The 27,949-nt window shown below is 44.4% G+C and overlaps 1 protein-coding gene across 2 annotated transcripts; it reads left to right on the top strand.

Moving 5' to 3' along the window:
* LOC147450192 (uncharacterized) lies at positions 1-26,832 on the top strand. Of its 2 annotated transcripts, none has more exons than XM_086519484.1 (8): positions 1-503; positions 25,282-25,402; positions 25,502-25,707; positions 25,787-25,864; positions 25,939-26,017; positions 26,098-26,199; positions 26,294-26,402; positions 26,470-26,832. In XM_086519484.1, the coding sequence occupies exons 1-7, from the start codon at positions 117-119 to the stop codon at positions 26,365-26,367; spliced, it is 1,047 nt and encodes a 348-aa protein (XP_086375610.1). In that variant the 5' UTR covers positions 1-116; the 3' UTR covers positions 26,368-26,402; positions 26,470-26,832. The 2 variants fall into 2 exon arrangements, with proteins under 2 accessions (XP_086375610.1, XP_086375608.1); XM_086519482.1 differs by having other exon boundaries at positions 2-503; positions 26,487-26,832.
* The last annotated feature ends 1,117 nt before the right edge of the window (positions 26,833-27,949 follow it).

The following is a 27,949-nucleotide window of genomic DNA, read 5'->3' as shown; positions in this document are numbered from 1 at the left end:
TCTAGAGACCGAGGGGAGGTGACCGACTTCTTTACATCTGTGTCGGCACAGTATTTTGTTGAGTACGCGCAGCAGAGTTACCTACTGATTGGTACTTCCTTCTTGCGTGCGCGACAATGAACCCTAACGATGGCGGTAGGAATCAGGGAAGGAGACGGCCGAGGTCAGCTTTTGGTGAGGTCGGGGCGGATCCTTTCTTTGCAGGAGGGATGATGATGGGAGGCTCCAGCTTCTTCGACGATTTCTTCAGCAGAGATCCCTTTGATGATCCATTCTTTACCAGGCCCATGGGTATGGGTATGGGTATGGGTATGGGTATGGGCATGGGCATGGGCATGGGCATGGGCAGCGGCTTGTTTGGTGGGGGTGGCCTCCTTGGCCGCGGCAGTCCATTCGGCATGGGGATGGGCATGAACAGCCTTTTCGATCGCCCTGAATTTCTCATTCGTCCTGATGGCACCTTACTCGATAATCAACCCTCTCGACCTCCACCTCCTCAACTTGTAAGCACTTCTTATTAACTCCTAGGTATTTGCTGCCATAAAAGGTCTTTGTGTGAGAATTCTCGAGCCCACATGTGTGTATTTGTGCTAATGGGGGGAGAGTACATCAATACTGAGAGTCGATAAGCTATTCAATAAGTTCTCTTTGGTTCATCTTCAAAGAATGCTGCTAATCTGTAGGCGTTAGGGCAGGATTGTATGTGTTCACACTATGTTTTAGCCCTTTTCCGTAACACCTTCACTGCTGCCACACCAGGATTGTTAGACTAAGTCAGATGGTCCAATTGTTTGAAGCTGGGTCGGGATGACACTGAGTGATGGAGATGATAACTAGATATACTTGGTCTTATCTGAGGTATAATTTTTAGTTGTATAGTGGACATGAGACTCACATTGAGGTACAACAAGTTGATATTATGCTAATTCTTTCTATCTTTTGTGGTGTGCCCTATCAACTACCTCATTTTTGTGCTAATTTTTCCGATTCAATGCTTCTTTTATGCTAGGCTTCATTATGGCTGAGTCTCCATAGTCATGACAAAAACTCAGTACGCTGAACTTTGTGTTTATGTATGCTCATGTGCGTGTGCCTGTTGTGTTGGGAGCGTAGTTAGTACCTAGTTCTACACCCACTATTGGGCACTGACGATGCTAGTGACTGACGATGCTAGTGGGGATGTCGTGGTATTTAGTCAATACTATGCATGATGGAATTGATGGTTATATTGTCTCATGTGTGACTACCATGAGTCTATACATTGCACTTTCCTTTAAGGGTGAATTTGGGCTTATTCCAAATTCATCAAGGTATTTACAAAAGACTAATTATCAAACAAGATTGCGCGCACTGAAATGGAAAGGTTGATTGGACTCGAGAGGTAAGCATGTTAAGAGTTGGTCTGTTGAGCATGAGGAAGGTGCATTGTTGTGGTTCAAATGTAGAAAGGTAAGCTCATGCTTTAGCATCTATTTCATGTGGTTCAGTAAGTGAAATGTGATTGAGACAAACAGTTCCACAATTTTACTTTGTCATAACCTAAAGTTTTTTGCGCTAACAAGGTATGCTGATTAACTTTTCTAATATGAGAAATTACATTTTTCATTCCGTAATTTGGTTGCCTTAAATGAGTATAGTTATCAAAGTAAGTTGCTTGAAGTTGGTTATAGAGTGGTTGAAGGTTTGACAATTTGCTACTCCGTTTGTATGTGAACTTTGTATTTGTTGGTTCATAGTTTAGCATCCTCACACGCTTCTATGGAGTCAATGCTTTTTAAATATTATCTATAACAGTCTTTTTAAGTATGAAACGTATTTATTGGAAGACTGTATTACAATTTAGCTCTTTGGTTTATATTTGTACGGTGTGTTTAATAGGAATATTTTTGAGAATGTTTAATATCATATATGAGAATGCTTCTCTTCTTTTGCAACTTATTTGAGGTGGCTACTTTAATTGACCTAGTTGTGTATGTCCTGCGCGGGTATGTGAAAGAGTGAGTTGTGGTTGCGACTGGCTTATATAGAACTTTTTGGAGTGTCTGATTGCAAAAGTTCTTTTGCCAAGAACACATTAATGTTCAATTGGTGACAACTGTAGGGCATGGTTTTGGTTACGCAAACGTCGTGTCTTTTGGGTGGGTCAATGGAGTTCGGAAACTCAATTGTTTGCGTCAGATTTTCTTTATACACGCTTCTTAGGATCCATGATTCAGTGATTTTATTGGACTCTTGCTGCTTGGTTTGTAAGGTGGTACAAAATGGTGACGTGGTAGGTTGCTGATGTGGCAAAAAAGAGTACAGACAGGCTGACGTGGCAGGCGTTGTATGGATTCTCGTATATCACGTTGATAGGTTGATGTAGCACAGCATACGGATTTTCGCTTTTTGCGGTGACATGCTGACGTGGCCTGCTGTACGGAACTCCAAAATTTACGTTGGTTGCTTTTGGCAGATTTTAGCGGCAATTGCTTTTAGGACTCATTGTTTTTGAGTTTACTGCTTTTGGGGGCTTTGCTTTTGGCATCCCTTTGTAAGAACCAAGGGCCTCATTTCTCAGAGCATCTGGACGCAGAGTCTGAGAGCGGAGGACTTGCGGGAGTTGTACTGTGCTCAAAGATTAATACAAAAAGAAATACCGAAAGGGGCACGAGTCTTTGGGGCCAATCTCTCCAAGGTTGGACCAATACGTACGTATGGATGCGTACCGTACGTGCGTATTGTACATAACGTATATTGTATGTATGGAACGATCCATACGTTTTTTTTTTGTGGACAGATGGGGACATGCCTTCTTCAACTTTCTCGTCCTCTGCCTCTAACGATGAGTTTTGAGGTTACTATCCACTAGACATTTTAGTTGGCAGCAGCCAACTAGTTATTTTTATTTTATGTATGCTGATGCTCTATGAGGAGCTACCTTGACTCTTGATTTTACATTTGTGATTTGTGACTTGTAGTCGACAACTCATAGCCTCATAGTTGTTGTCAGCTGAAACTCTCAGATTCTTCGATACCCTCTTGCTTCGCACTTTCAACTGGTATTAGATTCCTAGGGTTTCAAAACAGCCCTGCGCAATCTGTTGGACAACGAGTTAAAATTGCTCTCACGCGTTCAATTTCGCTTCCATCGCGAAGCCCCTTACTTCCGGGGTCGAGAAGGTCACCAAAACTGTCAAAACAGCCCAAAACAGGCTGTTTTTAGGTCAAAACAGGTGATTTTCAGGTTATCACAGGTCAAAACAACAATACGCAGTTGTACCAAAGTTGTGGGATCACATGTATTGATGTTTGTCGCGACAAATTGAGTGAAAAGTTGAGTAGAGGTGCTTGAAATTGCACATTTCAACTGAAATTTCAGATTTGGACTCTTTCATGTAAAGAAATTGTGGCTCTTTGTATGCAAAGTCTTGTGGTTGCTACTATTTGCTGAAATTTTCAGCCTATTGCATCTCTCTTGTATACACACTTGTGGTTGAATCAAAATGGCTTCTTTCTCTTCCGCATCTAACACTAAAAGTTTGATGGAAATCAAACGGTTTTATGGTCAAGGACCTCTGGTAAGAACACATGTAAGGTATCCTTTTCTTAAAGGATTGTGAAGATGCATTGGAAGAGAATAAGCCGCAAGGTTTGTCTGATGAAGAGTGGGCCAGGTTGAATAAGAAGGCTATGGCCTACATCAAAATGGCTATCAATGATGACATTTTGACGGACATCAAGCGTTTGGACTCTGCTTATGTAATATGGCAAAAGCTAAAGTCCAATTATGAGAACACCACGTCTGTGAACAAGTGCATTTGATGCGAAAGTTGGTGAATATGCAGCTTGATGACTCAAAGTCAGCTTCTGAGCATTTGAGTGCTTTTAGAGGTGTGTTGAGTCAGTTGCAGGACAGTGGGCTTCAACAATTCGATGATAAGCTGAAAGCTATTTTCTCGCTTATGACATTGCCAGATACTTGGGAAACTTGGGATCCTTGAGCAACAGTCCCACCCTCACGTATGACGGTGTGAGAGGGTCTATTCTCAATGAAGAGATTAGCTGCAAGTCTAGTGGGAAAGGTGGGAGTTCTGCCTACAATGCAAGAGGTAGAAATCAAAAGCGTGATGCAAGTAACACGACTCAAAATAGAAGTAAGAGCAAGACAAAAGATAAGGATGTCACTTGTTATAAATGTGGCAGAAAGGGTCACAAGAAACCCGATTGCAGGTATTAAAGAAAGATCAGGAAAGGAAGAAGGAAACACAAGAAAAGAAGAAGAAAGATGAGAAGAAAGGGGAAAAATGAGCAGGTGATTCCTCCAGGGATACTGAGAATGCAAATGTATCCTCTAGTGTGGTCATTGAGAAGTTGTCAGACGTTATGAAATTTTGGTTGCGGCTTCATGCCCCTCAGATTTGGTGATAACTAATGTAGAAGACATGCTTATCTCGAAGAAAGATGTCATTGATGCAGTACTTAGTGCTAATGATGGCTTATCCGAGTCTTGGATAGTGGATTCTGGTGCTTCATTCCATGTGACTCCATCTTTGGAGTGTTTTGCTACATATGCTGCGTGCAATTATGGCAAGGTGTACCTTGGTGATAATTTTGCTTGCAATATTGAGGGAATGGGTACCATGCGTTTGGCTCTTAACAATGGTCAAGAGCTTGTGTTGAATGATGTCAGGTTTGCGTTAAGAAAAGTTTTCTATCTGTTGGCGAGTTACATGTACATGGTTATACTACCATCTTTGCTGGGGGCTCATGGAAATTGCTTAAGGGCTCTATGCTTGTTGCAAAAGGGTCTAAAAGAGGTACTTTGTACTATCTTCAATGCAAAGCTTTGCCTGGCAAGTTTCTTGCTCTTGTTGAAGTTGCTTCACACACGGAATTGTGGCATAATAGACTTGGCCATATGAGCCAAAATGGTATTGATGTGCTTTCCTCTCTGAAGAGGGTCGATGTAAAAGGAAAAAACTTGGATTTTTGTAACGATTGTCTTTAAATGGAAAGCAAAAGAAATCTTCTTATTACTCTGGTGTCTCTTGCAAAGCTAATTTTCTTGATCTTATTCACTCCGATGTATGCACTATGTCTGTTAAATCTTTTGGTGGTGCATTGTATTTTGTTACATTCATTGATGACTGCACTAAGAAAGGATGGGTGCATTTGTTGAAAAGTAAGAGTGAGACTTTTAATGCTTTTAAGAAGTTACATGCTTTTGTCACTACGCAAAAGAGGACTAAGCTTAAATGTCTCAGATCTGATAATGGAGGAGAGTTGAATTTCAACGTTTTTGTGATGAAATGGGATTAAAAGGGAGTTGATAATCCCTTATAATCCGTCTTCTAATGGTGTGGCTGAGAGGTATAATCGTACTTTATGCGAGAGAGTGCGTTGCATGTTGTCAACCGCTAATCTTTCCCAAGAGTTTTGGGGGGAGGCATTGAAAACTGTAGTTCATATTTGCAATCGCTCTCCTAATAGGACGCTGAAAAATGACATTCCAGAGGAGGTTTGGTTTGGCAAACCTGCCTCTTATGATCATTTGAGAGTATTTGGCTGCGAAGCTTTTGTTCATGTACGCAATGACTTGAGAACAAAGCTTGATATGAAGTCCATTAAAGGAGTGTTCCTAGGTTATGGGGAAGAAGGTGAAATGGGCTATAGAGTGTGGTTACCACAGTTTAGAAAGGTAATACGCAGCCGAGATGTAGTGTTCAATGAGGCAAAATTGCTTAAGAATGCTACAAAATCTGATGCTGTCAGATTTCAGCCTTCCGTGCCACCCATTGATGTTGAAAAAGAGCCTCATGATGCATTACCGTAAGCTGAAATTGATAATCAACCGGTTAACCTTGAGCTAGAAGAGGTAGGACATGATTTTGATGCTCCTAATGAGGATGGACAGCCACCTGAATTGACTGAAAATGATTTTCAACAGCATGATAGAGCTGAAAATGAGTTGCCTTATGATGTAGAACCGTTGCCTGAGACTGTAGATTATTGGGTACGCAGGTCAACTCGTTTGAGAAGGCAACCGCAGAGATTTAATCTCTCTTTGGATCATGTAATGTTGACAGATGAGGGTGAACCTCTTACTTATAAAGAGGCTAAGTCATGTGAGTCAAGCAGTAAGTGGGAGCTTGCAATGCAAGAGGAAATGAAATCCTTGTATGCAAATGATACTTGGGATCTTGTGCCATTGCCTAAAGGGAGAAAGGCTCTTTCTAACAAATGGGTATATAAGATTAAGATTGTGGATGAAAAACCCAAGTACAAGGCAAGATTGGTTGCAAAAGGATATGCACAGAAAGAAGGAAGTGATTTTCAAGAAATATTTTCTTCTGTTGTAAAGCTTACAACTTTACGTGTCCTTTTTGCTCTTGTCGCGGTGCTTGATTTGGAATTGAATCAAATGGATGTAAAGATAGCGTTTTTGCATGGTGACATTGAAGAGGACATATACATGAAACAACCTGAAGGTTTTGTAGTTCCTACACGCGAGGAACTTGTATGCAAACTGAAAAGGGCTCTGTATGGTTTGAGACAATCATCACGGTAATGGTATAAGAAGTTTGACACTTTTATGCTGTCTCAAGGCTTTAAACGCAGCCATGCAGATCATTGTTTGTATACGAAAAGGGATGAAGATGGTAGTCCCATCAGTCTTGTTCTCTATGTTGATGACATGCTGCTTGCCGGGAAACATAAAACTAGTCTTGATGCTCTGAAACGTAAGCTAAATTCAACATTTGCTATGAAGGATTTGGGTGATGCAAAGCATATTTTGGGCATGCGTATTAAAAGAGAGAGAAAGCTGAAATTGCTGTTTTTATCTCAAGAAAGGTTCGTTGTAAAAGTACTTGATAGTTTTAATATGGCCGATGCTAAGCCTCTTGGAGTACCTTTACCTCCATACACTAAGCTTAGCAAAGCAGATTGCCCAAAGGATGAGGTGGCATTGAAAGCAATGAAGGGAATCCCATGTGCATCAACTTGTGGTTCTCTTATGTATGCTATGGTTGCCACTCGTCCCGACATTGCTTATGCAGTGGGAGTTGTTAGTCGATACATGTCGAATCCTGGCAAAGCGCATTGAGAAGCTGTGAAATGCATTTTGAGATATTTGAAAGGTACACAATCAAAGTGTATTTGTTATGGAAAAAGTTGATGAGCGCGCGGCGGTGTGTGCAAGTGAAAGAGCACGCGAGGAAGTGCAGTGTGCGTGCAGAGAGGGGAGGCGAAGGCCAGCAGGAGAGGAAGTGTTAGCAGAAGAGAGAGGGGTCACGTTTTTGGGGAAAACTCAATAAGTGAGTTTTGGGTTTTCCCACTTTTATTATAAGTGACCTTTAAAAAATGTGTCCAGGTTCAACAAAGTATAAAACTGTACAAAAAGGAGTTATTTAGGCCTTTAACCCAAAAACCTCCCACTTAAAGGCATAAATGGCGCCTTTAAGCTACGTGACTCCCACCATCTCTATGCATAGACGATGTTGTGCTTTGGGTAAGCACTTAGTGAGAGCATCGGCTGGATTTTGTGATGTATGGACCTTAACCAATGTAATAAGGCCATCCTCAAGCACTTCTCGTATGAAGTGATACCGCACATCAATATGCTTTGTGCGTGCATGAAACATGGCGTTCTTTGCCAGACATATAGCATTCTGGCTATCACAACCAAGCATAGGTGCCTTGGCATGCAAGCCAAACTCACTGCATAGGCGTGCTAATCAAATAGCTTCTTTGGAAGTCTCAGTGGTTGAAATATATTCAGCCTCTGTAGTCATAGTTACATGGGACGGCGGGTCGGGGTCGGGAACGGGGTCGGGACGGCAAAAGTCAGGAAACGGGGACGGGGTTCGGAACGGCAAAAAAAAAAAGAGTTTTTTTGGCATTTTTTGACCTACACACATGCCACACACATAGAGCATCACTTTGACCATAAATTTACACTAAATAGACCAAAGAACACGAGTCATATAGGCTGAAATGTGCTAATAAAATATCGATGATCGATGGATACAAAATGAGAAGTGCATGCCACAAGGGCTCAAGAGTCAAAAAGCCTAAAGGACTTAGGACAAGCCTGAGGCCTCAAGGATAACAAAAAGTACAAAGGGCTATGTAGTAGGTAGAGTCGTAGACTCAAGAGTCTAGACTCGAGAGTCGAGTGATCAATGATCATCAAACTCAAGAAGTGCTCGCCCGCTGAATCTCCACATCGTCGTCGTAGTCGAGGTCGTCAGCAACGTATGAGGGCTCCGGCTCGGGAGGCTCGCATTGAGGCTCGAAATCCTCCTCTAGCTCCTCCAAAAGAGTATCGGCCATAGATGGATTCTCTTGTGCCATCTCCCACTCAATGAAAGGATCTGCCTTGTGTGTGATGCTCTTGGCAAGCATGCGCAAGTTAGTGCTCACAAACACCAAATCATTGGCCCTCTGAACGCCAAGGCGATTCCTCTTCTTAGAGGCAATGTGGCTGTACACACTCCATAGTTGCTCCAAGCAACTAGTGGTACATGCTTGGCTAAGGAAACGAACAGCCAAGCGCTGCAAATGTGGGCCATCTCCTCCATAGTCCTCCCACCACAAAACCGAGCCAATCTTGTTGCGATCAAGCTGTGCATCTACACATCCATAGGAGCCCTTCTTTTGCCTGTAGTTGAGTAGCTCGTCTCTAATCTTGCGCCTAATGTCACTGCTAGGCTCAAGGCGCTCCAATGCAAGCCGCCATCCTTTGCTCACCTCCTTGTCGGTCTCTTGACGCCTTCCTTGAAACTCAGGGTCAAGCACATAAGCTGCCGCATGAAGTGGAGAGTAGTATCCATTCCACCTCGACTCACACAAGCCATGAATCTCCGCATACTGAACAGGGTCAGGCACAAGCTTCTCAAGTGCCTCTATCATCCGATCCATGGCTTCGTAGACTTTGCCAATGCATGGCTGCAAGCCATCCACCACTCGAAGTAGGTGTAGAATAGGCTTGACCATGGCGTCAAGAGTCTTCACCTCCTCCCACCAAGCGGCGTCGTCGGCCCATTCTCGGCATTTCAATCCTACTGCTGATGTAGACTCCGGCATGGCCTGGAACTCATCAGTGAGAAAGAGGCCCCTTAAGGCTCCGCCACATGTAGACAAGCGGCCTAGCATAAGCCAATTGAATGCAAATCTTGTCTCTGAATATTTGAGCAAAGACAACTGGCTCCTCTTTGAGAATTCATGGCGCACTTTTTGATGGTTGAGCACAAAGGAGACAATTCGAGAGGCGTCACCAATGGTGGGTGAAATCCATGACAAGTTCCCTATGTCCTTGAGGAGGTTATTAAGGCAATGCGCCATGCAAAATGTGACATGGATGCTGGGATACATGCCCTCAATGATAGCTCCGGCTGCCCTATTTGACGCCTCTCCATCTGCAACCATACAAAGGACATTCTCCGGGCCGGTGATCTCTATGGTGCTTGTCCACTCCGCAGCAAGCATCTCCGCGGCCTTGCCACTATCGGATGCATCATGTGACTCCACAAAGTACATCTCCCCCCGAGAGTAGGCCACCACCCCGTGGATGGACCGCTTGCGGGTGTCGCTCCATCCATCTACAAGAAGAGAGACGCCATTGGTCTCCCACAAATCCTTTGTTGCTTGGGCCGCTTGCTCCACGGCAAGCTTCTCTTTGTCAAGAAGGGTGGTGCGAAGCCTCTCCGATGAAGGTGGCACATAAGAGGAGCCATATTTCCCTATTTCGTAACCATGGTTCGAAAGTATGGAGACCTATCCACACAAAATAGAGCATGTTGCGTTAGTATGGAGAGTCGAGAAATTATAACCCATTATGAATACAAAATGGAAGATTGCAATGTGCATATGCCAAGGGAAACTCACCGCGAAGCATGGAAGGCAATGTGGTCGTGGAAGAAGAATCGGGCAACCGACCTATCTACCTCTTCCTTCAATTTAGGATTCCAATTTTCGTTGAGAGTGGTTTGGCGATGCGGAAGGGAAGAGGACGGTGTAGATCCATGGCTCTTGAAGGTTCGAGAGATGTCGTCAAGGTTGGCTTCCCTTTGCTCTCGCGGTGTCGCCGTGGCGGAGGGATCAACGGCAACAAAACGGCCCCTCTTGGCCGCTTCCGCAACCTCATACACCGTGAGTTTCTCAAGAAGATCCAACCTCTTCTCGGGAGCTACATGAGGGCAAAACTTCACCTCGTGACCGGGTTCATGAAGAAGATGGGCTCGCACTTTGTTTGAACCACCTGATCTCTTGTATGGACATAGCTTGCACGTCCATGGTCTTGCACCGCCACCTTTGCCACGCGAGCTAAAGTCGACTTCATCCCACCACGACCAAGTTTGCACGGCGGGCCTCCTTCGAGAAGAAGCGGCTTGAGAAGTGGAGTTGGCTTGAGATGACATGATGGTGGAGAGACTCGAGAGAGTAGAGCTTAGAAGTTAGAAGGGTTAGAGGAGAGCTTGTGTGGAGAGAGAGTAAAGGAGAGCTTCAAAGTGGGTAGAAGAGGGAGAGGAGAGCTTCAAAGTTCAAACTTGAGCCTTGAGCTTGAGGGAAATGGAATGAGCATTGAGCATTGAGACTATGAGTATTAAGAGGCCCAAGGGAGCCTTTTATAGCCTCCCAAGGGCCAAGGCTTAAAAAATATGGCAGTTGGGGCTGCACAGAGCCGTTGCAAATGGTAAAAAACGGTCACTTTTTTGAATCCGACCCCGGCCGACCCCTGCCGTCCCCGTCCGGTCCGTCCGACCCCGGTCCGGCCCCGGCCGTCCCCGGTCCGTCCCCCCCTGCGACCCGCCCGTCCGGCCCGTTTTCCGTCCGTCCCTCGGCGTTCCCAGCCGTTCCCGGCCCGGTTACGGCCGTTCCCCGGCCCTAGGGCCCGTCCCCCCCGTCCCCTGTAACTATGTCTGTAGTAGACAATGCAACAATCTTTTGCAATCTAGAACACCATGAAACAGCACCTCCCGCAAGAGTAAATACATAGCTACTTGTGGATTTTCGTGTATCCACATCACCAGCCATGTCAGAGTCACAAAATCCCTTCAACTCCGTTGGTCCTTTACCATAGCAGAGGCATTTGTTTTTAGTCCCTTTCAAGTACCTCATAATGGACTTCACTGCATCCCAATGCAACCTGCCTGGATTAGCCATAAACTGGCTCACAACTCCCACTGCATGGGCTATGTCAGGCTTAGTAGCAACCATAGCATACATAAGTGAACCACAAGCTGAAGCATAAGGCACACTTTGTATGTCATTGGCTTCTTCCTTTGACTTGGGACAATCATCCTTGGAGATTTTAACATATGGCTGTAATGGCACACCAAGAGGCTTTGCTTCAGCCATGTTAAATCTGTCCAGCACCTTTTCAATGTACTTTTCTTGTGACAAATACAATAGGCGCTTGTCTCTTTGCCGTGTAACACACACTCCAAGTATATGTTCAGCTTTCCCTTGCTCTTTCATTGAAAACGCAGATTTCAACTTCCGTTTTCAGCTACCCTTTAAGAGCATCTACAGTGCTTCTTTTCTTTGCAGCTATCAACATATCGTCTACATAGAGCACAAGAATGATAGGGCTACCATCCTCATCACGTTTGGTATACAAACAATGGTCTGCATGGCTTCTTTCGTAACCATGTTTAAGCATGAAGCGATCAAACTTCTTGTACCACTGTCTACATGATTGTTTCAGTCCATACAAGCTTCTATTGAGCATACATACCAAATGTTCCTTGCGAGGGATAACAAAACCCTGGGGTTGCCTTATGTAAAGCTCTTCTTCCACATCACCATGCAAGAAAGCGGTATGTACATCCATTTGGTCCATTTCCAAATCAAGAGCAGCCACAATGGCAAACAATACACGCAAAGTGGTCATCTTCACAACAAGAGAGAACACTTCCTGAAAGTCTATGCCCTTGGTTTGAACATATCCCTTTGCAACAAGCCTTGCCTTATACTTGGGTTTTGCATCAACAGTCTTGATTTTATACACCCATTTGTTAGGAATAGCCTTCCTTCCTTTGGGCAATTCAACCAAATCCCAAGTATGATTAGCATGCAAAGCTTTAATCTCTTCCTGCTTAGCAAGCTCCCTCTTGTCGCTGTGCTCACAGCCTCACATGTCTTTGCCTCTTTATACATAAGAGGCTCTCACTCATCTGTCAACATAATGTAATGCAAAGAGGGGTCATATCGACTCACAGGCCGTCTTTGACGAGTAGACCGCCTCACCCAATGATCCACATTATCTGGCAATGGGTTTACATCAGGTGGCACTACAAAATCATCAACAATGGGCTGCTGTACATCATTTTCAGCACCATTTTCAGCATTGTTTCTTGGCTGCAAATGCCCTTCAGGAGCCTCAATTTGTTGTCCAACATCATTTGGCTCAAACACCACTGGATCATCTACATTTTCAGCCATTTGTGGTGCATCCTGAGGGTCAAAAATAGGCCTAACAGGTGGTTGGTCATGCTGAAATTTCACCCTTTTATGGTCATGCTTTGAGGCACAATTGTTTCGAAGCAGCTTTGCCTCATTAAAAACAACATCCCGGCTGCGTACAACCCTTTTGAGCTGAGGTAACCAAATCTTGTAACCCATTTCGCCTTTTTCACCATATCCCATGAAGAGGCCTTTAATGGACTTCGCATCTAGTTTACTCCTCAACTCCGGTCTAACATGCACAAAAGCTTCGCAACCAAAAATGCGTAAGTGATCATATGAAGCAGGCTTGCCAAACCAAACATCTTCAGGGATGCCACCTTTCAAAGACATGTGAGGGGATCGATTGCATATATGCACTGCAGTTTTCAAAGCTTCTCCCCAAAATCCATGAGAGAGATTAGCTGTGGACAATATGCATCTCACCCTCTCACAAAGTGTCCTATTGAATCTTTCAGCCACACCATTAGAAGAGGGACTGTATGGTACAATAAGCTCCCTCTTAATGCCCAAATTTTCACAAAACTTGTTAAATTCAGCACTTGTGTACTCCCCCCATTGTCTGTATGCAAGCATTTTAGCTTTCTACCTGTTTGGGTGGTCACAAATGCATGAAATCTCTTAAACGCAGCAAAGGCTTCATCCTTAGACTTAAGCAAATAAACCCAAATTTTCCTAAAATGATCATCAACAAAGGAGACAAAATAACATGCACCACCCATAGACTTAGTAGGCATGCTACATACATCGGAATGTACAAGATCAAGCACGCAAGATTTACGAGAGACACCAGAGTAATAAGAACGCTTTACTTGCTTGCCATATTGACATTCATTACAAAAATCAAGCTTTGTGCCTTTAGCATCAAGCTTGTTCAAAGTACAAAGCTTAGAAAGGCCCTTTTGGCTCATATGGCCAAGCCTCTTGTGCCACAACTCCATGTGAGAGTTAATTTCAGCCAATGCAATAAACTTGCCCAACACGGTGTCGTACAGCTCTGCTCCCATGCAAAGAAAGATGCCAGGAAAATGCACATTAAGTTTATTTGAAGCTTATGTGTTTAATGAACAGTGATTAAGGGCTGGTTGCAGGCCGAGTTCAATGCTGAATGTATGTCAAATGCGGTTGAAAGAGCCAAAACATGCTTTAATGATGCTAAAAAGTGTTATGCTTGAAGTGAACACGGATGGGGTATTGTGCCATAGAACTGCAGTGCTCGATGTGCTCTACCGGCCTGTCTTTATGGCTCGTCGATTGGAGCTACGGTGAAGAAGTTATGGCAGTTCAAAGTTTAAGTCAATTGCAGATCCGTGCAGGGTTGGGCAACAACAGTTGAGGGGATAAAAATGAAATAAATGCATCAAGCTGAAGAGCTCACTTTGTGGAGCATGTCGGTCTTTTCAGATCAGAGATTGAACTTATGGTTACCAAATTATTGATTGTTTAAGATTTACCGGGGGCCGAGTCCACATTAGCCGGTCCACTCGGTTGGAGTGCCAACACTGCTATGGTTTGCTGTAGAAAACTGAGTAACTTGGTAGAGCTTGGCCAATATGTATGCAAAATGTGGTGCTGCCACGAAAGCACAAAAAGTTCTTGTCAAAAATGTCGTCTTTTGGAATGCAATGATTGCGGGATAAACCTAACAGAAGCAGGGCCAAGAAGCTGGCTATTTTCAACAAATGCAAAGGTGGCGGTTGCAGAGAGATGTTGTTAATGGCAATGCTTTAATCAGTATGTATGCCGAATGGGGAGGTGCCAAGGCTGCCGAGTGTTTGGAATTGCCTTGGCCGATTTGTATGCTAAATGTGATGCCTTTACGAAGGCCGACCGCCCAATTGTTGAGCCTGGTAAGGCTTTGCCGGTATGTATGCCAATGTGGTGCCCTACAATAGCTTAAAACCCTCCAAGAACAAAGCTTAAGCGGCCGCCCAAAGTCCCAAGGGTTATACCCTAAAAGGCCGCCCGGCCATTACCTAAGAGGGGTGGCCACCCTATTAATAAAAGGGGTAAGTGTGAATGGGGAAGAAAAAAGGAAAGGAATGCCATGGCGTGTGCAACGAGCAGCGGGCAGAGAGCCGGAGATGGACTCGCGCTGGGCGCTAGAGTGGTCGGACGTGCACGACACAGAAACGAAAAATGATCATGATGTCGGCGCAAACAAATTTGGTGCTACTGCCGCTGTGAACCGTGCTGGTCATCCGACGGCCTTGCCACGTCACTAATGGGTGCCTCGCCTTTTTTAGCAAAAGGGAAGTCCCATGCAGCTATAAAAAGAAGAACGTCTTGTTCAAAAGGGGATCGTGAGTTCTCTCCGCTCTTTAGACTTGGAAGCTCCCTTCTCAAACGGGGATCCTTAAGCTCTTAAGACATACTCTTAAGCTCGATCTTCTTTGGGCTCTTCTCTCCGCCGAAGAAGGTCCTTAGCCTCTTGATAATCCTCGAAAACACCATCTTCGAAGCTTCATAGCTTTAAGCTTAATACGCCTTCTTAAGCTCTATCTTCTTAAGCTCCATCTCTGAACCTCCATAGCCGGAAATTCTTAACCTCTTCCTCCCTATAGGAAGTTAATCTCGAGAAGCTCTTAAGCTTAATCGGGATTCCTATTAATGTCTACAAGCTCTTAAGCTCGCTTAATCTTCAAGCTTAAGCCCTCAAGCTAAGCCGTAAGCCAAAATGAAGCCTAATCTCAAACCGTTAGCAGTGATCATTCGAATCAGGAAGCAGAAGGCAGAGTAAGCAGAATTCCATCAATTTTTCTGTTTAGCACCTGGTTTTAGCCAAGATTTCTTCTTGTAAAGAGCATTTAAGCTCCATTAGTGATCGATTGATCATGGATTTTGTCAATTAACTGGGAATTAAATGGACTGCCTGTTTTAAATACTGTTGTCGGTAAATTGTATCTGCTACATCTTGTTTTCCGCACCTCTCACAGCCAGGGGCCCGGTGCCTTCCCGGCTCACCTTTCGCACAATTACCCTCCCGACAACGGCCTTTCCATGCATGTAGTAAAGTGTCCCTTTCTTTGTGCCCTTTACAATCAGCCTTGAGTCTTTGGTCATTTTCCATGATCCTCTCTCAAACAAGATGCTGTAACCATGCATATCCATCTGACCAACAAAAAGCAGACTCTTCTTGATTCCCGGCACATATCTAACATCATGCAAGATAAGCTCATTTGTGCCATCTACGGAGAGATGCACAGTGCCAATATCTTCAATGGAACATGCATGATTGTTTCCAAGGTATACCTGGCCACGTTTGCCTACATCAAAAGTAGAGAAACGCTCCTTGAAGCACCGGAATCAACAATCCAAGTCTGGGACAATGCATCATTGACAGTCAACAAAGCATCAATAAGATCACTCTTGGTGATCTGCATGTCCTGTGAATGAACATTTAGAGAGGCATCAAAGTCATAAGCATCATCGTCTGACAAAGTGGTACACAAGATGTCCTCTACATCTGACAGCTCCTTGATAGGAGTCACATGAAATGAAGCACCGGAATCAACAATCCAAGTCTGGGACAATGCATCATTGACAGTCAACAAAGCATCAATAAGATCACCAAGGGATCACTCTTGGTGATCTGCGTGTCCTGTGAATGAACATTTAGAGAGGCATCAAAGTCATAAGCATCATCATCTGACAAAGTGGTACACAAGATGTCCTTTACATTTGACAACTCCTCAATCACGACACTAGAAGCCACATTGGCTTTCTCTTTGTCCTTTGAGCTATCCTGTGCATCTGCCTTGACTTCCTTCTTCTCTTTCTTTTTGTCTTCACCATTCTTTTTCCTTTCTAACTCAGCTTTATAGTACCTGCAACAATCGGGTTTCTTGTGACCTTTCCTACCACATTGATAGCAAGTCACATCACCCTTGCCTTTGCTTGCATTTCCTCTTTCTTTACTCTTACTCTTATTCCTTTGTGCATAAGCATTCTTCTTTTCTGTCCTACCTCTAACCATGTTGTGCCTCCCTCTCCACTTGCTTTCCTCCTGATTTCTTCATTCAAGATAGAACCCCTAACACCATCAAAGGTCAAATTGGGGTTATTGGACAACGAAACCATCAAAGTTTTCCATGACTCAGGTAAGGTCATAAGCAAGAAGATAGCTTTCAGCTTATCATCAAAAGGGGGCAAGCCAGAATCCTGTAACTACGACAAAGTACCTGCGAACAATGGCAAGTGCTCTACCGCGCTCTTGGACTCATCTAGTTGCATGCCAACAAGTTTTCGCATCAAGTGCACTTGGTTGACAGGCGTTGTATTTTCATACATTCCCTTCAACTTCTCCCACACATCAATGACGGTCTCTTCGGTCATGGCCATTTTAATGTATGTAACGGCCTTCCTGTTCATGCTAACCCATGCTTCATCCGTCATATTCTGTGGCTTCACCTGTTCAAGTGCCCCTTCGCAATCCTTAAGAAATAGGATTCCTTGAATCCTGTCTTTCCAAAGATCAAAACCTGTACCATCGAACCTCCTAATCTCGAAGAGGTTCTTCACATCCGAAGAAGATGAGGCCATAGTTGCACGAAATAAGAGGGATAATACGCTGAATTTTTGGGCAAAATGCGCAAAAATCGGAGTATAGCCTCATAGAGAGGTGCACTACAGCTCCAAATGGTCACAGGAGCAATTTAGGGCAAAATAGGACGATTTAGGCACAAAATTCAATTTCTGAAATTTATGCGCAGGAAATATCAGCAAGCGAATTTGTGCTCGAAAACAACAAATTTAGTTGTTTTTAACCTCAGAAGACATACGTAAGGCTAATACATAGCCTTTAGAAGCATATAAGTGCAAAAGCCCCAATTTGTAGCATCAAAATTGCATGAAATTGAGCCACAAATGGTCATACATCGACAAAATTTGTCAAATGTGCGTAGATTGCATTAATTGGCACTTTTCCTAATGTAATTGCACCATAAAAACACTTGCAAAAACCTGCGTAAATATGAAATTTGCTTAAAACACTTGTTTTAGGGCTTGTTTTTCGGCAATTTCAGTGTTTTCGGGTAGCGGAGACTTAGCAAAAGTATTCCCACGCCTTAATACATCATTTGCAAAACCTGTATTTTGCTGTCATAACCTATAATTTTGTGTTTTTGACCTAATTTCAGCCTGTTTTGGGTCAATTTGGGTTGCCGAGAGCTCTCTAGTGTCCGCGAACGAGTCCTTTGGCGACGAAATTGCAAAATTTCGCGTGAAAGTTGACCTTCTTAGCTGAAATTCAGCATTTGCAGGTTTTGGGCAAACCCTAATTGAGGCTCTGATACCAGTTGATGAGCGCGCGGCGGTGTGTGCAAGTGAAAGAGCACGCGAGGAAGGGCAGTGTGTGTGCAGAGAGGGGAGGCGAAGGCCAGCAGGAGAGGAAGTGCTAGTAGAAGAGAGAGGGCTCACGTTTTTGGGGAAAACTCACTTAAGTTTTGGGTTTTCCCGCTTTTATTATAAGTGATCTTTAAAAAATGTGTCCAGGTTCAATATGAACGTGGACAAAGTATAAAAATGTACAAAAAGGAGTCATTTAGGCCTTAATCCCAACAAAGTGACTTAAAGTTGCAGGGATATTGTGATGCAGACATGGCAGGTGACATGGATACGAGGAAATCTACTAGTGGATATGTATTTGCCATTGCTGGTGGTGCAGTCTCTTGGTGTTCTAGGTTGCAAAAAATTGTGGCATTGAGTACTACTGAGGCTGAATATATTTCAGCCACAAAGGCTTCAAAGGAGGCCATTTGGTTGGGCAGACTTGCAAAAGAACTTGGCATGCCTGCTCATCCATCCGTGCTGGGTTGTGATAGCCAGAGTGCCGTCTATTTAGCCAAAAATGCCATGTTTCATGCGCGTACCAAACACATAGATGTGCGGTACCACTTCATACGTCAGGTATTGGAGGATGGCTTAGTCACCTTGACTAAGATGCATACACAGGATGACCTTGCAGACGTTTTCACCAAGAGTCTTGCTAAGGCTCAACATGAGCATTGCATACAGCTGGTGGGAGTTGGTTATAACATAAAGGCGTCATTTATGCCTTTAAGTGGGAGGTTGTTGGGTTAAAGGCCTCAATAACCCCGTTTTGTACATTTCTATACTTTTGTTCAGGTTCACATTGAACCTGGACACATTTTTTAAAGTCACTTATAATAAAAGTGGAAAAACCTAAAACTCACTTATTGAGTTTTCCCCCAATACGTGAGCTCTCTCTCTCTCTCTCTCTCTCTCTCCCTGCTTTGATCCCTAGCACTTCCTCTCTGCTGCACTCCGCCTCTTGCTTCTTGCCCCAATCCTGCACTACATCGCGACGCGCACCTACTGGTACCCTCTGCTTCGCGCTTTCATCCCCAATGCTGCATAGGCTCTGGTCAATGGTGTATCTGCTGCACGCCTCAGGGAAAATTCTGGACCACTGAAAACCGCCCCAAGATGCGGTTGTCAAACCCTCCTCCAAGGGCTCCCCTCTTTATGGCGAGAGAGGTCTATGCTATTGATTGCACAAATCTGGTACAATGGTATGGATGCAATCGACTTATGCATGATGTCGACGACGAGGACAGGTTGAAATCTGAAAACGCTAGGGCTGAAATCTGCAAATCTGAACTGCTGAATTTTGACACTGTGTCGGCGAGGACGGCAATGGTGACGATCGACGACGATGCGTTGAAAACGCAGATGCCGAAATCTGCGGACAGCAGGCTGAATTTGACAACGTTGTTGGCCCATCGTGCCAACAAATGTCAATTGGCTCTGCATAGTTTATTTGATCAAAAAAATCATCCTCAAGTGGTGTTGTCTCAATCTCTCCCTCTTCATCTATCTGTGTCTCTGGGATAGGATCATCCTTTGCAAGTGCCCACTCCACGAAATCATCACTTTGGTTCGACTTGGAAAGCATCTTCAAATTTGATGAGACATATATAAGATCATTGGCTCTCTGCACATAAAGACGATTCCTCTTCTTTAAGGCTACATGAGCATACACACTCCAAAGGCGTAGTGCATGCTTGGCTAAGAATGCGAATAGCCAAATCCTGTAAACCGCCCAATCCCGCCCCAAACTCCTCCCACCAAAGAGCACTCCCCATCTCAAAGCGAGATGCTTCTGCATTAGGCATGTGACAAATTTCTCCCTTTCCATTCTTGTAGACATTGATTTGCTTCCGAATCTCGGACCTTTCCTGTGGGTTCGGCACAAGGCGCGCAAGGAGGTTTGCCAACCATTCATCACCTCTTTGTCCTTCCATTGGTGCCCTTGTTGGAATTGTGGATCCACTACATAAGCGGCCACATGAAGAGGAGAATGGTAGGCATTCCACCTTGACACACACAATTCTTGGATCTCCTCGTATCTACGTTATCAAGATTCAAAACAAAGTTACAAACTCAAGAGAGTAAACTTGTAAAGCATAGAAAAACTTAAAAGTGACTCGTGTGACGTGAATACCTATCGGGGTCGGTCACAAGTTTTTCAAGAGAGTCAATCATGGTGTCCATGGCCTCTTATATCTTGTCGATGCAAGGTTTCATGGAATCCAACACCCACAGGAGGTGGATGATAGGCTTCACCATTTTGGAGATTGTCTTTACTTCCTCCCACCATTCCGGCATGTTGGCCCGTGCTCGACATGCCACTCCATTGACACTTTGACTCGGGCATTGCCAAGAACTCATCACTAATGAAGAGTCCCCTCAATGCCCCACTACATAAACTCGAGCGATGAAGTTGAACGCGAAGCGAGTCTCCGAGTGTTTGAGAAGAGCTAGCTTTGACCTCTTTGAAAATTCAACCCTCACCTATTTAGAAAATCAAGTTTCAACATTCAAAATGAGAATTGGCCTTCCATATTGAAATTAGATTCGAATTGAAATGAGATTGGTTAACACTTAATGGTTACCGCATGCTCAATGACGAGGGAAACCATTCCAAGGCGCTTATATCTTTGAGAAGATTGTTGAGGCAATGAGCCATGCAATATGTGAACGTGGTTTTTGAATAAAGGGATTCGATGATGACTCCGGCGGCACGATTGCTATTTTCTCTGTCGGACGATGGCAATGACATCATACTTTCCCACCTTCTCAATGGTAAGCGCACACTCCGATCCAAGTACTTGCGCGCTCTTCCTGGTCCCCGATGCATCATGGGAGTCAATGAAATACATCTCCCGCGAGAATATGCCACCTCGCCATGAATGGAGCGGCGACGGGTATCACTCCACCCATCCATAATGAGGGATACCCATTCTTTGTCCATGAAGCCCTTGTGGATGCACATGCTGCCTCCACAATGATTTTCTCGTTGTCAAGAAGAGTGGTGCGCAAGCTCTTCAAAGAGGGAGGGACATATGTGGGTCCAAACTCTCCGATCTTCCGTGCCATTTCTTTAAAATATGGGACCCTTTGTGTCAAAAAAAAAGTGTACATGAGTGATATACATTGTACAAACTGAAGACTTAAGCTTAAGCCTTATAAGTTAAAGTTTATAGAGATTACCGTGTTGCATGGAAAGCAATATGGTTGTGGTAGAAAAATCTTGCTACGGCGACATCTACCTCCTCTTTCAAGGCCGGTTTCCAACTATCTCCAAGAGTTGGTTGCCGCTTGGGTGGACGAGAATGAGGGAAAGATGACGATGAAGGCTTGGTAGAGAGTGGAGGTGGGCGGTCGCTGTCGGTGCCGGTTGATGCACAAAATGATGCCGAAGAAGGGGATGCGGATGCTCGGATGAAGGCCGCCGTGGCCATCTCCCTAGGATTCACCGTGCGATGCTTGGTACGATTCTTCTTGGCTTATTTTATATCCTCAAGAGTCTTCTTAAGGTTTAGGAGCTTTTGCTTCTCCTCTTCTGAGCCGGTTTGCGAGCAAAATTGAATTTGTTGTTCTTTTTCCTGAAGGAAGTGGGCGCGCACCTTCCTCACGGAACCATTGCGCTCGTAGCCACAACGGCGGCACTTCCATGGCTTGCTTCCACCTCCAACACCGGACTTGGGAGCAATCACCTCATTCCACCATGTCCATGTGAAGTCGGCGGAGGAAGGGGGTTGAGAAGCGGCAGCAAGGCCGGAGGAAGGAGGAAGGAGGAGGGCTTAGAGAAGCTTCGGATCCATCTTGAGATGCCATAGATGATAGATATTAGAGAAAGCTCGAAGAGAAGGAAAGAGGGGTAGGCTTCAAGTCTCAAGCCTTCAAGGGATCAAGCCTCAAGGCTCCAAAGTTTCGACTTGGAGAAGAGGAGAGATGGGGGAGAGAGAGAGAGAGAGAGAGAGAGAGAGAGAGACTCGAGAGACTCAAGGGGGGAGGGCAACTTGGCACTTGCAAAGTTGCAAGGCTTGGGAAGTTGCCTTGAGGCTTGAAGTTGAGGCTTTGAGCTACTTGAGCCTTGGATGCTCTTAAATAGAACCCCCCCCCCCCAAAGTTAGGCTCCAAAGTTTAGACTTGGAGAGAGAGAGAGAGAGAGAGAGAGAGAGAGAGAGAGAGAGAGAAAGAGAGAGAAGGAGACTCGAGAGACTCAAGTGGGGAGGGCAACTTGGCACTTGCAAAGTTGCAAGGCTTGGGAAGTTGCCTTGAGGCTTGGGTATGAGGCTTGAAGTTGAGGCTTTGAGCCACTTGAGCCTTGAGTGCTTTTAATAGAAAGCCCCCCCTCTCCCCCCCCAAAATGAAATGCCCTATGACCCTAAACGGCCTCATGAAGTTTGAATTTCAAAATTCAAATTTCCCGCTGCTACCCACGCACCCGTTGCCCGCGTCCTATCTGGATTTGTCACCAGGGACGTGCGTCCCAAGACGCGTCCCGCCCCCGTCCCCTGTGATGAACGTCCCCCCGTCTCGAAAAAGCGTCCTGTCCCCCGTCCCGGCGTCCCCTGCCTCGTCCCCGCATATAAGGGCCGCGTCCCCCCGCCCCCTGCTTCTATGGTCTAAGTGCTGAAAACTGAAAACGTTGATGCTAGCTAATTTGACGCCGGAAATCTGCAAAACGCTAGAGGTATCTGCAAGATGCAAAAACGCTAGGCCTGATTTGCAATCTATTGGCGCTATCTGTTGGGACCTCAAAACGTTGGCTGATCTGGGATGTCCAAAAACGCCAGGTTGTCTTTGTGGCTGAAAACGCGAAGTCTTTGGCCTGTCTTACTGAGAAGGTGCACTGTAGGTTGTTGGAACTTCTGCTGCCTCTTCTGCTAGATAGTGCTAGTGCTAGGTTTCTTTTATAGATGCTTAGCAAAATTGCCCTACCCAGTTTTCCAACAAAAGTCACTTATTAAATAATAAGTGAAAAATGGATAAATAGGGAAAATGGGTTCCGTGCACCGTAAATGCTCATGATGGGTATTGACTGTCATGCTGATGATCATGCCGTGTGCAACCAGAGGATATGCAACTACCCTAAGTGCCTGGACATGCACGGCTTGCGCACAGGCTCACAAAGGTGCCAGAACACCTCCTAAGTTGACCTGAACCCTAGACCTGAGATAGCTTGTCTGCATGCATATAGGGTTAGATGTGCACGTGACAATGCTGATGATATTGTGTTGATCTTTGACTCACTAGAGGGTATGCATCGACGGTTGGATGCATTACACAGTTTTGCAGGGGTTAGTGGATTGTCTTTAAACCTTGGTAAAACCAAGGTTATGGTGTTTAGCACCACACCACAGTGGATCAGGAGATCCATAGTGGATTAGGAGATCAACACCGACTTTCTCATATGGTCAAGAGATTGTAGTGTATACATATGCATACACTTACCTTGGGGTTGTCTTCACTGGGCCGATGTTTTCTTTTGGGACAACAATAGAGAGTAGATTGACTAGAGCTTTTGCGGCCTGGGGAGGCTTGGAGAGGATGTGTTCGCAGGTTCAGTTCCAAGAACCTCGAACAAAGTTATGGCTCTTTGATACTTCAGTAGCCTCAGTTATGTTGTATGGGGTGTAAATATGGGGACCTTCTGTGGGCCAGGATGGTTGGAGACGTAGCCAAGGCCTCCGTACCCCACGCAGAGAGAGACAATCTCAAAGACAGATTACAGATTTCTTTTCACTAGAAATGGGACAGCCAGAGGAGCAGCCATCACTGCAGAGCTCGGCCCACACTCATTCGACCACTACCGGCATTGGAGCTACGGAGATCCAAACGGCCACCATTGAGGAGAGGGGCTACACAGCATCGACGGAGACTACAGCAGAGGATTCAAGCCACACTCTCTTAACATCCAGAGTGCAGATGAGGATGGATTCTAGTAGTAGTATCTTTGTTCTTTTGTTCTAGTTCTTTTGTACCCAGACATGGTATTAGATTCACCATTTTGTAACAGATTGGTCTCATAGGTCATTTTGGCCTTTTGAAGACGTCAATATAACATTTCATTTCATTTCATCTCTCTCTCTCTCTCTCTCTCTCTCTCTCTCTCTCTCTCTCTCTCTCTCTAGGATTCCATAGTATTTTATTTTGTCATTCTGTCATTTTGTCATCTTGTTACTCTTGACTTTGTATCAGATCCACCACATTGTAACTTTCTGGTGTCATAGGTCACTTTGGCCTTTTGAAGACGATAATATAACATTTCATTTCATTCTCTCTCTCTCTCTCTCTCTCTCTCTCTCTCTCTCTCTCGCGTGTATTCTCCCCATTGCTCTATGATTCCCCATCGTCGATTTTGACAGAATTTTGCTCGTCATGGGCTTCTTGGTCGTCGCTTTACTTGTGGAAGACCAGGTCATGTGGCTGCTTCACGCACGTGTAGGTCTATGTATGTGCATGGACGACATGCTTAGGAACAAGAGCGGCATGGGGCTCCACAAGGATCTACTACTACAAATAATTTGGGAATGATCAGAGCAAATGCAGAAAGAGGTAGAAGAAGAGAGGCAAAGAAAAAAAGGTGCACTTATTGTCAAGTGCAGCGGAAATGAAATGGTGAAGATCTAGGTTTTACACTTCCACAAATCTTTTACTTCTTTTCCTTGTGTGTTTTGGGTGAAACTGTCGCACATATATTGATCTGGGAATCCGATTGACGTGGGGAATGGCTCGTTGGATTCCTCTAGCCTAATACGACATGCACGTCATGCTAGATGCCAACTGGAGTGTAATAACATGTGTCAAAACGTTGTACAAACCATTTCTACAAGAGGGTTCGAGAACTGGAAAACCTAATTTAATGGACTTGTCCGGACATGCAGGTCCTGCGAACAAGCTCACAAAATTGCTGGTACTGAAGTCTGATCCCCCTAGGACTCTAGACACTCCTATCTAGGAAGAAGGGGAAAATTGGCTCTGGAACTCGATGAAGCATGTCCACGTGGCACAGAAAGCCATGTGCTTGTGACATTACATGCTATGGTTTAGAGCCTTTTAAGTTTTAGGAGATTTTTCTTCTTCTGAAATTGTAGGACCTATGTGAGGACTGAAGTCTTTCTTTACTATTTCTCTATTCCCATAATTTGGAGGCCTGTAATGCAGATCTAAAAATAGGTTTAGGCAATGACGATTAAGGGTCTTTTTCATTCCAAAGAGTTGTTTGCTTCATCTCTTTGCTTCCCAAAAAATTCCTGTTCCCTTGTGACCATGGTTATACTTCTCACGATGGAAGGCCTTTGTGGACCCCTTTTAATAAAAATAAACAGAAGCACTGAACGCAGCCTGAAGGTTCAGACACATGCTTGGGTTGCCTACGGAAATTGTTTTTTCAGAAAGGGAGCATTTACTTGTGAGTGTATGAATTGCAGCTAGACTTTGATAATAATTAGTTTAGTTGCTTTGCTTGTTATTAAGCGTCAATGTTTGACTTGTGGTATTTGGTGTTGCATCTTACAGGAACGCAGGAGGGGTCCCATCATAGAAGAGCTCACAGATGATGCTGATGAAGCCCATGACAGTACAGCTCAGAATGGAGAAGACCCTATTGTTGAACATCCAGAGGATGATGATGGAGCAGGTATTGGTTGCTTGCAGGAGCTTTGTCAGTTTGAAGCATCAAAGCTCAAACCTTTACTAGAATGTTTTCTTGATGGCTGCCTTTGAGTCTTTCTGATAGGTCTAACATTGCAAGGGAGAAATGTGGAGGATCAGACTCCAAGCTTTCAGGCATTGAGTGACCGATATCAACAGCGACCCAACAATACTCATCAATCCAGCAACACTTACCAGAGTTATAGCTTTCAAAGCTCGTCAATGTCTTTCGGTGGATCAGGAGGCTCCTTCCATTCTTCTTCTTCCATGCGGAGAGTAGGACCAGATGGGGTAAGTAACAATTTGGTGATCAAGTAATGCTCATATTATTAAGTTTATACAGTTGACGAAGGTAAAAGGTACACTACAGGTTGTACAAGAGGAACATTCGGAGAGGAATTCAGCAGGGAAACAATCGAGGACTTCAGCAAGGGGTTTAAGGGACCAAGTGAGTAAAGATACAAGAACTATGTTTTACACGTCTGCAATAAGAACTTTTTCACCTTACCTTCACTGGTTTAGGTCCATGCAGTAACGAAGAAAAGGAATACAGCTTCGGGCCCTGAAACAATGGTAGAGACTCTACGCAATTTGACTCCAGGTATTATCTATGGTTTGAAAGGCATACATCGTTAAACGCGAATCAACAAGTTACCAACAATTATAGCAAATTATCTGCAGAAGAAACTCCACAATTTAATGCCCAGTGGGAAGCACATGCGCAAAGGAGTCTCCCTGCTTGGAACAGGGGTCATGGACAGGCCTTGGAAGGAAACTTTCAAAGTAAGGTTTTGATCTTTAACGAGGGAAATGCTGGCTTGCATGTTTGTTGTGAGTAGTCGTTTTTTAATGGAAATTGACATCTCCTGAATCTCAGGATCCAATCGGCATGCACAACCGGCTCTGGGCTACCATGAGGAAGGTCCTCAACAACGCATGCCTCGGAGCTAAGCAAGCTCTATCAACTGAGTCTTCTTCTGTCCATTGTATGTATGTGCGCACAAATATAGTTATAGGCTGCCACTGTCGAATGGAAGCTGACTGGGGTTAAAGAGAGAGTTTGTGTGCAGGCCGTGGCTAAAAGGAATTTACCTCATTGTCTTCTTCTGAGGTGACAGGAGCATATCCGACGTACCATTGAAAAATTGTGCCCCTAGACAGCTGCATGACTGTTGTCCTAGGGACTTCAAAGTAGATTGTCATGTTAGTACATGGATTTCAATTGCTATATGCAGCACAGCTAAAAGGAGTCAATCGACATAGTCTGTCCCTGCTTTTTTGCGTATTTTCTTGCTGCCCTCTTCTCATGCAAGTGTGTTGATGCTATCTACGACTTGTGGTTGCATGCAAATCATACACTAGTAATTAGTTGCAAGTTATGATGAGGAATAAATGACAAAAGATGACTTTCTTATTTATCTTTTCAAATGAAGTCTTACTCAAATCACCATGGTGGTCTCGTACGTATTTGTAGAATTGGTTTCTTTTTGCCTATGAGAAGAATGTTATGGAAAGAACATTGCAGTGGGAGTGGGCCTTTTGCAAGTGTGTTTTGCTTCCAATATCATAAATGAGAGGGTGGCGCTTTTTGCTTTGTGCAGTCCATTGAGAGGAGGGGGGCGGGCTTTCATCAAGTCCTTTATTCTCTCCTTAATCTTCTCTATTAATCTTACGGACTTAAAAGTTGGTATGTTTGAAATATGGTTGCTAATCTATTTGCATGGTGATGGAACATTTTTTGCTGGTGATTTTAATAGTAGCAAGTAGCTCGCTAACTCTTGCAAGGAGATGAACGAGATTCAAAGCAGCGTTCTCTGTCTTGCACGATCTTGAAAAACCCAGGCCTCACGCGAAGCTTGACATTCACCAAAGAATTGTTTCTATTTTATTAGATTGGTTTGATAGCAATGCTAAGAGTTCTCAAACATCTCGCAAAAGAAATTTGCCCGATGATCTCACGTGAGCAAATGACATAACTGATAGACCCATGTTCATGCTTTGCACATGTGGTGACATATGTCTGTTACTCGATGGTACATGCTTGTTTAAGCACGATGTGAAGGGTCTTACCGAGAATTTAGTACATGTTTAGTTCCTTCATGAATCCTTGTCTATGGCATATTAAAGGATTCTATTGTAGGCACGGAGCACCCCTTGTACCCCACTTTTTGTGCTAGGTAGTGTATGCAGAGATCCTTATAGCCACTTAACCACGACCAACACGGGCATGCTATCATGGCGCAAACATGGGGCTATGCAGTTGACATAGCTGCTTATCTTGTAGGCATAGAGGCAACAACAGTTCTCTTTTTATTTCATGCCTTGCCATCACAAGAATGATGTAGTGGTTTAGTTGAAGGACAGGAGGCTTCAACTAAAAACCAATAAAGGCAAAGATCATTGTAGCTGCTAATCCGAAGGGCAAGGCACTTCCTATTGTATCATGTATGCCAATCATCGTGCCACCCTCAGACTTATTGCCTTATTACATGTGGGGGATTAGGTTGATGTTATTGAAGCCTAGGGCTATGAT

Source organism: Adiantum capillus-veneris, chromosome 9, assembly GCF_014529385.1.
Source record: "Adiantum capillus-veneris isolate H3 chromosome 9, ASM1452938v2, whole genome shotgun sequence".
NCBI classification, from domain to species: Eukaryota; Viridiplantae; Streptophyta; class Polypodiopsida; order Polypodiales; family Pteridaceae; genus Adiantum; species Adiantum capillus-veneris.
The sequence above is the reverse complement of the archived record's forward strand: the minus strand, read 5'-3'. Positions and strand labels throughout refer to the sequence as shown.